We start from the raw sequence: 12,304 nt of genomic DNA, 5'->3' as shown, positions 1-12,304 counted from the left end.
TCTCCGGAGTAGCTAGCTTCCGATGAACTCCTCGAAACTTATAACTGTCACTATCGATGAAACGCTGGACGAGCATAGAGATGAATGATACTCTTACCAAGAGAACTCCACTTCCAATGCCGTCGGGACAAGCAAGAAACCGGGTTGATGTCAGCGCCACACCCTGTCAAGAAGCCTCAAACCACCTGCAAGTAAAGTCAAGCCACACTGTCGCAAAGAACAAAAGAACTCAAACGACACCGGGAAGTGGAGCTTAGACGAACTGTTGACCCGAGACGATCAATGACTCTCCCGAGAATCACCTCTACAATTCTGGCTATCGAGAATATTAATATCCCACATCGTTTGGGATAAGTGTCCTTGGGCAATATATATGTGATTGGGTAATCCTCCACTCTTGAGCTAGCTTTTGGGTGTGAGTTAGGCCCATCACTAATATGGTATCAGAGCCAGGTTAAGCCCAGCAGATGATTTCCCATATAAATAGTTGTCTACCTATGTAGCCTATAAAAATGGTCCATCTTGCTATGGTATGTCCGAGATGTTGGGCTTGGGCTGTTTCCGATTGGACCGTTTCCCACCCACATCTCGAGAGGGGCTATTAATATCCCACATCGTTTGGGATAAGTGTCCTTGGGCAATATATATGTGATTGGGGCCATTTTTATAGGCTACATAGGTAGACAACTATTTATATGGGAAATCATCTGCTGGGCTTTCACCATGGGCTCTGATACCATATTAGTGATGGGCCTAACTCACACCCAAAAGCTAGCTCAAGAGTGGAGGATTACCCAATCACATATATATTGCCCAAGGACACTTATCCCAAACGATGTGGGATATTAATAGAGAACCGACAGACCGTTTACTAGACCGTGAAAATAAACAAGCTTCGGAGTCAACGAAGCAACTGTCAATGAGACGCATTAAGACTGCTCTGAAATGAAAGCGGCCACTTCCAAGAACGGAGAACCAGACAGGGAGCCGTGAAGGAAGAATTGGAAGAGAGGCGGAGCAACGGGTAACCATCTAGAAGCCATAGACGACTGTCTGTCACAGTTACCAGCAGCAACCGCACATGCCTAGACAGAGTCAGATACCATCTCCTCCTGCATATCATGACTCCTGGCGTGCAACCGTTGAGAAGACCCATCGAGACTCTCTTGATAACAAGAGGAGAGAGATGAACCTCACCGACACCGGAGAGGACCAAAGTTACCCACCACCGCTACCGATTGACACCACCCCTCGACAAACGACACCGCCATAGTCTAATAGGAGGAGCAAACCTTCAAAATCCTTCAACGACGCAGAGATCCGACGAGATCTAAAACCAGATCTAGAAAATTGATCTCGTCATAAACCCTAAAATCCGACAACTTCACCACCAGACCTTATTACCTCCTCGCCACAACACCAGATGAAGCATGTACTCGCCGGAGATACGCCCCTTGCGCACGGAGCACTCGCCGGAGAGACGAACCAACCCAGGACTGCGAGCATATCGGAGGAAAAGCGAGAGGAGGAGGAGCAGCAAACCACAAACGAGGAGAAGGGAGAGAAGCTCCTCCGGCGCCGGTACGCACGCTCACGCGCCGCCGGACGCCGGAGAGATGCACTGTACTTTGCTTTTGGTCTGCGAGAGAGAAGAGAAAGGTGGAAAGTCGAGGAGAGAGAAATTGCCGTGTAACAGTATTTTTTTTTTTTTTTTTATATTCTATTTCTTCATTACTCACCATTTCTGAACGAACAAGTAGTGTTGTTGATGTTAGAGGAGTTTACAAGGAATTTTCCTCGCAGGGAAGGATCCGAAGGCGACAAGTAAATGCCATGGAGACATGTGTCGTTTCAACAAACTAAAAATACTGAAGGTTTGTTAACTTTGATGACCATATAACCGTGAAAGACGGCCACCGTGTTGTTGAGATGTAAACGGCAAAACCAACACTAGAGTCTTGGTTTCACAGAAGGCGAAGAAAAGTGGTTAGAAATGTGAAAAAGTGATAGTAAGCACTAGAGGACGTGTCGGCCAAGTAGAGGAGTGTGAACTCCACATTTCGCCAGGAGAGCTGATATGAGATGAGATCGGCAAGTGTAAGCACTAGAGGACGTGTGTACTGGGGAAAAAATAGGGTATATAGGGTATAACTAGTTCGTTAAGATTATACTTGTAATTAAATTTGTGAAACATATAACATTATTTTTTATTTATATTTTTTGGGAAAAGAGTGAAATTTAAACTCGTTTACATTATTTTATTAATTTTATTTTTTTTTTTTTAAAAAAATTGAGCACAAATCGCATATTGGTAAAAGTAACAGTTTAAAAGTAATTACAAAAAAACTAAAGTGGTATATTGGTAAAAGTGAATCTATACTATTAAAACAGAAGGTTCTTTTTTGAGGTGCCAATCTATTTTAACAATATTTACATAGATGTGCTACTGATTTTATTTTAAAACAATGTTTTTATTTATCATATATTCAACGCTTTTCTTTTTAATGCACCTTTTTAAAAATAAAAAAGTTTTTTCCCTTTTTCCTGTAACTAAACGAGTGTATGCAATACATTGATGGACCATTGTGTATGCAATCTTAAACCATCTAGACAATTTCCTGAATGTACCATTTTTTTATGAAACTTATATCATCATGTCCCATCAACACTGATGCTTCAACATTTAAGCTTCGACATTTTGATCTATACATTCTTCAACTGTGAAATCCATTCAGTTCATTTTTATTAAAGTATTATTTAGTTAAAATCGATTGCAATCTTATCAAAACACATCTTGCTCTATTCAAAATTATACATCATGTGACAAAAAAATGTTCAGTCACTTTATATATATCGAAGCTATTAAATTTAAGATGTGTGGAGACGAACCCTCAACCCCAAATACAATCATGTTTAATTTATTCATTAATTTTTAAATTTTTTTTTTAAATTAACACAGCAGCCTAATTATATGGATAATCACTAAACAAAAAGATTTCGGCCAACTGTTCAATATACTCGGCCAACGTATACAATTTGCAGATCTTTGTAAATCACAAACCAAAAAAATATTTACTAGAAAATAAAAGGCTAATATTTAGGCAACTATTCTATATTTTCTAAAGTCCCGTAAATTTAGTATAAGAAACGAAATCTTTACTATTTTTATACTTAATTAACAATAACGAATCATCTAAATCATAAATACCCAGTCAATCATATATTCCCATATCTTCAACGTGACAATAACATAAAATCAAAACAAGAAAGCGTGAATTTGGTAACTGAAATATCGATAATAATATACCAGAAAACCTAATGTTTCATAACTTGAATAAACTTGGTTGTCAAGATAATAGATTTTCCTAAACTCACGGCCTCTATTTTATAACTAAATTGAATGAGAAAATCTAATGTTTCATAACTTGAATAAACTTGGTTGTCAAGATAATAGATTTTCCTAAACTCACGGCAACTATTCTATATTTTCTAAAGTCCCGTAAATTTAGTATAAGAAACGAAATCTTTACTATTTTTATACTTAATTAACAATAACGAATAATCTAAATCATAAATACCCAGCCAATCATATATTCCCATATCTTCAACGTGACAATAACATAAAATCAAAACAAGAAAGCGTGAATTTGGTAACTGAAATATCGATAATAATATACCAGAAAATCTAATGTTTCATAACTTGAATAAACTTGGTTGTCAAGATAATAGATTTTCCTAAACTCACGGCCTCTATTTTATAACTAAATTGAATGAGAATATTCTAAACCTGATGCCTTTACTTTTCTTTTATATATTGACGATCTACAATCAAACAAGACACGCCATCTAGACTCAAAGCTTCATTTCTCATATAATGTCTTCTAAGAAAAAGATGGTGTACCTCGATGAAAGTAGGCCATGGAAAAGAACTTGGTTTATTGAAACCAAAGTCATTTGGTGAGACTTTAGGGATCATATTTGCAGACAGAAAGGTAAATAAGTACTGCCACATTTTTAAGTTTTTGGTTTAAGCTTTTTTTTTACTGAGATTATGATTAATGTGTTATTTTAATGTAATTTGTTTCAGGGGATCAAAATTCATGCTACTTTTTTTTTAATTCATGCTACTTGTAGGAATAACTATTTGAAATCTTTGGGGAATCAATGTATTGTTTGGCGAATGGAAGACTATTGAAAACTTAAACAAGATGAGTTTTGGTTTTATATGCAGGAGTTCGAATCTACTCCAACTGACACAATTTGGTTAATGGAAGTGGCTGTTGATTTGGAAAAGAGTGATGGAAGGACTAAGATTCAGGACACAAGATGACATAAAAAATAAAAATAGGTCCCATAAAGGATGGTTTGTGATTTTTTGTTGGATTTAAAAATACATCATTGGCTTTTAAATACGAGACCCAAACTGGTGTATTCTGCTATATATCCTTCGAGTGTCTCTGGTTTCCAAGAGATCAGAAGACTATTGGAGGACACACGCATCAAAATGCTTTAACTGGAGTACTGGATATCTATAAGTGTATATCCTATTTAGTTTGGACGATGTTCAACAGCGTACGTAATTTTGTATGCAGTTTCCATTATGTGAAGGAGATCAATGGTATTTTGAATATATTTTATTTATACTATTAAAACAGAAGACTTTCTTTTGAGGTGCTCTTCTGTTTCAATAATATTTACGGATCTTACCACTTGAATATTTCAAACCTATGATTTATACTAAATTCTGTATTTTCCTAATTTCTTTTTATTTAACCAACAGAAATTCTTCTTATTTAAACAACAACACCTACATTTAATTAATTTATGCTTTTCCTATCACTATATACCATTTTTTTCTTTGAACCTAACCAAAACGTCTCTCGAGTTGCCAATTTGTTTAGGCTTTGAAATCATTCTTTTCTGTATCACATTTTTTTTTGTAAACTTCTGTATCACATTTTTTTACAGGTAAGATAGATTTTTTTCAGTAAAAAAAAGATAGTTTTTTACTTTTGCCATGATCACCATTTCTGATGGATTATAAAGAAACACTATCCTTAGGTGGAGAGGAGTAGAGTAGAAGATGTAAGAGCATCATTATTGCAAAAACCCACTTGGGTTTCTAATTTTTTTTTTTTCGTTTTTTATGTCCGAATTACAAAAAAAAAAAAATTAAAAACGTACCAACCGCGGGCCGCCACGTGTCGTGGGGCCCGCAAACATCAAGAGAAACCAGTCCTTCTTTCGCGACTTTGGCGTTGAGTTTGTTGATGTTGTGTGGGGCCCACATGCACTTTTTCTCTTCAAAACTCCCAAGAGAAACTGCGTTATTAATGCTCTAAATGAGGGTAAGACCAAGGTGGATCATACCTGACACGTTTTTTTTTTTTGAAACTTAAAATGGATCATGACGGTTACAGGTATGATTTGCATAGATAGTCTGTTTTAATTTTTAAACGTCGTAGTTTGTAAACCTTTTTTCTAACAGACTTATTTTTTATTTTAGTTGTTTAAATATATATTAACATTTCTAATAACATTTTTACAATAGAAATATGAGACTTTTTTGAGGTCATCTTAGTTTGTTTTAGTATTTACAAATATGCCACTGAAATATATTAAACATCAGAAATTTAAATTGCTTACAATATCTTTACAAGACTTTTAGAATACTTGAACAAAACAATTAATACTATTAAAACTGGATCATGATCAGTTGATAAAGGTTATGTCCACATTAAAATATAACTACATCTAAAATATAACTACAAATATTATTAAAAATAACACAAATATAAAATTAAATTTCTCAAAAAAGGTAAAACAAAAAATATACCCGCCCTCTAAAAGGGCGGGTCAGAATCTAGTGTACTTTTAAAGCTATAAACTTTAGTTTAATCGGGTATCCAATTGGATTTGAGTAAAAACCCGAACCGGATCGATACCCACAAATATTCATAAAAATTATCCACTGGTTAAACATGTTCTATCCTAAACCAATTCAGACCGGTCCATTTCTAGTCGTATCCGGCTTGGTATTCGGTTTTGGTTAAAAATTTCGCACCTCTAACTATCAACTTAAAGTTAATTGAATATTTGCCAAAATCTTTTATGTATATTAGTATTCGTCTCTTTAACCTTTCGATGTGAAATCTTAACACATGTCATTTCAAGATAATAGCTCTTATTGGTCTATCTCAAACAAAATTCCACTTTTTATAATCGGCAGTAAATCTTTTTCTGTACCACTTGCTTGGATCAACAAACAAGTGAACAAATATAAATTAAAAAATGAAAAAATTAAAAAACATATAAGGAAGAAAATCTTCATTAAAAATCTCATAAATTGAATACATTGATCTAGACCTGGCACAGATCGAGTATCCAAAATTTTAAAGATATTTGTGATTTGTGGTAAAAGTAATAGTTTAAAAGTAACTACAAAAAACTAAAGTGGTATATTGGTAAAAGTGAATTTAATTTTAAAGCTATAAACTTCAGTTTAATCGGGTACCCAATTGGATTTGTGTAAAAATCCGAACCGAATCGATACCCACAAATTTTTCATAAAAATTATCCATTGGTTAAACATGTTCTTTCCGAAACCAATCCAGACCGGTCCATTTCTAGTCGAATCCGGTTTGGTATTCGGTTTTGGTTAAAAAGTTCGCAACTCTTACTATCAACTTAAAATTAATTGGATATTTACCAAAATATTTTTTATATATTAGTATTCGTCTCTTTAACCTTTCGTTGTGAAATCTTAACACATGTCATTTCAAGATAATAGCTCTTATTGGTCTATCTCGAACAAAATTTCACTTTTTATAATCGGCAGTAAATATTTTTCTGTACTACTTACTTGGATTAACAAACGAGTGAATAAATATAAATAAAAAATGAAAAAGTAAAAAACATATAAGGAAGAAAATCTTCATTAAAAAATCTCATAAACCGAATACATTGATCTAGGCCTGGCACATATCGGATATCCAGATTTTTGAAGATATTTTTGATTTGCTTCGAAAAATACGGATATTAAGAAAGACGAATATTCGGAAAATAAATAAATATTTGTGGATATTTACGAATATTTACGGATATCTCATATTTTTTAATTAATACAAATAATCTTTAAAATTCAATACAAATTTGTTTTGTAAAATATTTTGTTTTTCATGGTATAAAAGTATTTATATATTGCCGGATCGGATCGGATTCTGCTTCCCAAAATTTTAATATTTGTGATTTGCTTCGATTTTAGCGGATATTGATTTCTAGTATTTGCTTTACTTTGAAAGTTTAGAGATATCCAAAAATTTTGGATCGAATCGAAACGGATAACAAATCAAATTAGATTTTAGTGATAAAATGTCCAGCCTTACATTGATCCTGACCAGCTCTAAGCGATGGTACCGAGAAAGCCAAAGAGATCAATATTTTTATTTTATTTTATTTTTATTCTTTTTTCAAAGAGATCAATATTATTCTCTTCATCTTTAATAAATCATAAAACAGAAACATTCAAGACAGTAATCCTAACAATGACAATCCATGAAAATAAAGCATAGTTGAATGTTTTTGAAAGGCTATTCATTCTATCATGACGATGGCTGCTCCTGATTCTACAGCCTTGATTCTTTCTCTGATGACTTTGATCTTCTTCTCAACAACATCGGCTGCTTTGATCAGATCTTCCGAGTAATCACCATCGTTTATATCAGTAGACGAAGCTCTTAACCCAAGTTCCATCACACGGCTATGCATCTGCTCTTTCTCCAACCTCTTCTTTGCGTCTTGGATCATTCTTGTCATCAGATCTTTTTGGTCCATCATGAACTTGGTCTGTTTCTCTACCGGGAGTTCCCTGAACCGGTTGAGAAGAACACGAACCTCTTTGCGGTTTGGCCAGACCTCAGGGCCTTCCTCGTAGTCGCTGTAGATGATGGCACAAGCGCGTAAGCCGCAAAGAATGGTTAACTCATTGAGCTTCTTCAACAGACCATGTTTGCGTTTTCTGAACGTAACTCGGCGAGTGGAGTTGTCAGAAATCAATTGGTGTGTTACCTTTCTTCTGCCCATGGTGAAAAAGAACAAAAAATGACAAGGAGATGAGGAGTTGTGTGTGTTTTAGGGGCCAGATGGGTAAAAGGTTATATAGGGTTTCTAACTTTGATTCCTTAGCTCGGTCCAAAAGAGGTCTCAACAAACTATAGAAAGGTTTTAAACGAGAAGTACATATTAAGGTCTAATGACAAATAGCAATATTATCTTTCTAAATAAGAAGATTTTATCTAAGGACAATTAGCAATATTATCTTTCTAAATAAGAAGATTTTATCTTAAGGAACTTTTAATTTTATTATGTGTCTAATGTTGGTTCGTCTAGAGAATATCTACAAGATAGAGAGGTAATGTTTTATATATTAACACCCCATAAATATTTTTTATATAAAGTTAATTTGAAATTGTGGCTGTCAATAATATCAAAAAAAAATTAAACTAAAAAGAAACAAAATCCGTAATTTTTAATATATATTATAATCTTGTAAATTATAGAACAACATTGTTAACTCCGTCATTCACATTCAATTCTAGTTAGAAATGACTATTTACATTACTCGAGTTTTCAATAAAAAGTGAAACAATTTTTTTTGTTACAAAAAACAACATTGTTAAAAATCAAAATTTTGTCTCTTAACTATATTGATAATAATTATATATTACTCAATTTAAAAAAAAAACAATTGAACATCATTTATATAAGGCTCATTTAACTCTAAGCATGTGATAACTAAAAGTTAATATAAATTAGATATTTAATATGTTTTCAATAAATTTAATTATTTTAAGCAAAATTTTAAAATTTGATAAATATTTTAATGTTTTTTATTTTAAAAGTTATATCAAATAATGGGATTAAAATAAAATTTAATAAATGAAAGTTAAGATGTTTTTAAAAACTGAGGGCTGAAAATTAAAAAAAAATATTATTCTTTTATAATTTTGTATAAAATTTTATATTAATCTACTAAAGTTTTAATATTTATTTTTGACTAAAAAAGGCCACGTATTTTGACTTGTTTGTTTTTATATAGATCACAAGTTTTAATTCATACCTACACTAAAAATTGACCCACAGAGCCAACAAATCTATTCAAAGTCGAATGAGGAACTTTTACTCGAATTTTCAAGTGGATGAGATCGGTCGAGTGGTCTATTATACATACTATTTTTGATAGATACATACTTCATGTAGATATACAAAATCTGAAAATAGAAGACTAAAAACAACTACAATTTTGTATTGTAGTGTCCACAAGAAATTAATATCTAATGAAACTATATCTAGTGAAACCGTCGATAGAATTGATATCTCATTTAAAGAGAAAGATATCAAATATCTGGAGTTTCTTTTTGTACATTATATACATGATCCGATCCGCGAGGACCATGACTGTGAATTGTTTGATCGATCTTTTTCTAAATAAGAGCCAAAACATAATAAATTTTAAATCGGGACAGATATTCAAAATATACCTGACATTATATATGATATGTTTGCGCATATTAATTTAATGACTTAATGATAAGGAACATATTTTTCTAGGCTTCGTAAAATATGATGATTCGTCCGATAAAAAATACGATATGTAAAAAAATTCAAAAGGTTTATCAACTGTGTTAATAATTTGAATTATGTATCTTAATTTTTAATTTTTGATAAAATATACATCGACCATGGCTGTAGAACCAACCCAAAGTGAAATTCACCCAAACAATCGATTGTGACATATTTTCATATTTTAAAAAGTATTTATATGAATATAAAATTCGTAACTTTTGATATTGATAATATTCATAATAATTTGCATTATTTACAAATGATTTATTTATAAATATATTAGATAATTGTATTGTTAACTAATAGTTACTTTAAAATGTGAAATTTCTTATTCAAAATCGTTTTAGTGAAATTATAGTTAGATATAGTCAAATTTTTGTGATAACTTGGCTATGAAATTAACTTTATGAAGTTATCTTAACCAATTATTAATGAAATTGAATTAGTTTATATTTTTTATTGTGACTTAGATGCTTATTGTGAATTAGTTTAAATTTTTTTACTATTTATTTTTCATTATTCTAGTTTCTAAATCAAACGAAATTTAGTAAATGCAATTAATATTTTGAATTTTGCAATTTATCATTGTTAACTATCAAAATTGCATAAAATGTAGAAAATGTATTACATTTTAAAATATTTATTATTTAAAACCCGAGGAAGTATATAATTTAGATAAAAAAAATATAAGAGCATGTTGTTAATATTTTGCTTAGGACATCTAAAAATGCTTGACCGAATTGTATGGCAGCGTTAAATTTTCTAGTAATAGTGCTTATCTGGAAACTGAATTATTTTAGATTATATACAATGGTTAACAAATTCAACAACAAATTTTTTATCTTTTTCTTTTCTTCATCATCTTCTCTTTCTTCTACATATTAATTTAATACTCTCTTTACTTGTATATGCTATAATGATTTTGTTTAATAAAATTTAACATCTTATATAATTATTTACTTATTAATACTATTAAAGAATTTAAATATTAAAATTATTATTAATATCTATTTTCTTTAAAGTTTTAAAATATAAATAATAATTTATTAAAATCTATTGTAAGAAATCAAACTAAAATTTATTAAAAATACTAACACATTATATTTAAATGTTTTTATTTTGTTTTGTATGTAAATCAAATGAAACAAGATTCTATTTCTAGGCATGAAAAATTAAAAAATTTGATATAAAATAGAAATAATAAATTTATTTATATAAAAAGTTATTACAAATAATTATGGTCAAAATATAAAACAAAATGGAGCAGAAATAGCCAATAACCTAACAACAATTGTCATTGTCTATCTCCTCTTTATATTATTTAAGGTGCTGAATAAACTCAACACAAATTAATCCAACTCACTTTCAAAACTTTATTCAACATCACTACACCAATTCTAACGCCATCATTTTCATGAGAGAGAAAAAAGACAAAACGACTAAAACTACTTTTTCTCACAACAATTCTGATTATTTAACTGTTTTTTTAGTGACGAAGAAACAGCAAGGTGTTACCATGGACAAAAAAAATTACCTGGGTTTAGAAATCCCTCTGGTTTCTTTGTTGTTATTCATCGGTGTATCAGTTCTCGTATCAGTCCCGATCTATGACCATGTGTTTCTACCTTTAGCAAGAATGTTTTTTTTAATAACAATTGAATGTTAAATTGAATTCAAAAGAAAAAGACATTGTTACATCAAGTGTGTCCTATATAGAGTTCATGAAAATTTATCTTCTCCTATCAATTTAAACAAATTTTTAAAAACTCAAAACTCGTTACAACTTTACCTAGATCCAAACCAATACGCCATTCCTCCATCCAACTCCTTGGTCCCTTTCCTCTGTAGAATGGTGAATCTGTTTCTCATATTTTTATCAAGCCTCCTGATCAAAACTGCATTTGGAAAAGGAGACTCATTACGTTTCCTTCGATTCCTTTCCATCCAAATAGCATGTACTGTCGACTGTAACATGCATCTGCAGGTTGTAAAGAGTTTGACCTTACTTCAGTTAGAGTCCTCCGTTGTGAGCCTAACCAGCCTTCCCCAATCCACAGTAAACTGATTTCCCATCACCCCTTTCACTAAGACTTCCCATATTTGCGCAGAGTAGGAGCATTTGAAGAATAAATGATCTGCAGTTCCCAGAGGATCTTGACACAGAATACAGGATGCATCCACATTTATATTCCAACTCCTCATGTGGTCTCCTGTTGATAATCTTCCATGCATCATCATCCAAGTTACAAAAGAGTACCTCGGGGTTGCGTGTTTGAACCACACAGCAGGATGCCAAAAGCAGAGTTGGTGTTTCTCCCTAATACAGTGCCATGTTTCTCGAGTGGAGAAATTTCTTTTGTTTTTACTCTTCTCATTTCTCCACATTTATATACTCCTCTTGCACCCATTTCGATTTGTCTGCCGGAATCACTTTATCTTTTTTTCTTGTGGTGGTTTACGTTCAAGACAATGTTAGCTGGGCCCTTGGTTTTTGGGATCCCTTGTTTGTTCATGGTTATGGCTCTTGCTCTCTTCTTGCTAGGAAGAAAAACTTACAGATACCCAAGAGGAAACCACAAGGAGAAGAAGAATGCTTTTGCGAGGATTGGTAGAGTTTTCATCGCGGCTTACAAGAATTCGAAAACTGAATCTATAGGATTCGAGTTTGAGTCAAGTTCTA

General features: G+C 32.0%; 1 protein-coding gene and 1 long non-coding RNA gene across 2 annotated transcripts; one reads left to right on the top strand and one right to left on the bottom strand.

Moving 5' to 3' along the window:
- The first annotated feature begins 514 nt into the window (after positions 1-514).
- LOC130512293 (uncharacterized) lies at positions 515-2,216 on the top strand. The gene is made up of 2 exons (XR_008945820.1): positions 515-1,689; positions 1,804-2,216. It is a non-coding gene; the product is annotated as an uncharacterized LOC130512293 (long non-coding RNA).
- A 5,125-nt stretch (positions 2,217-7,341) lies between these two features.
- LOC108854874 (agamous-like MADS-box protein AGL80) lies at positions 7,342-8,289 on the bottom strand. The gene has a single exon (XM_018628551.2). It carries the CDS (start codon positions 8,080-8,082, stop codon positions 7,594-7,596), a length of 489 nt encoding a protein of 162 aa, XP_018484053.1. The 5' UTR covers positions 8,083-8,289; the 3' UTR covers positions 7,342-7,593.
- Between the last annotated feature and the right edge of the window lie 4,015 nt (positions 8,290-12,304).

This window comes from Raphanus sativus, chromosome 1 (assembly GCF_000801105.2).
Source record: "Raphanus sativus cultivar WK10039 chromosome 1, ASM80110v3, whole genome shotgun sequence".
In the NCBI taxonomy this organism is placed as follows: domain Eukaryota; kingdom Viridiplantae; phylum Streptophyta; class Magnoliopsida; order Brassicales; family Brassicaceae; genus Raphanus; species Raphanus sativus.
This window is presented reverse-complemented; position numbering and strand designations above follow the sequence as displayed.

What these genes read in the sequence shown, in the direction of transcription:
- LOC108854874 (XM_018628551.2), bottom strand. Translation starts at nt 8,082, where the DNA reads ATGGGCAGAAGAAAGGTAACACACCAATTGATTTCTGACAACTCCACT.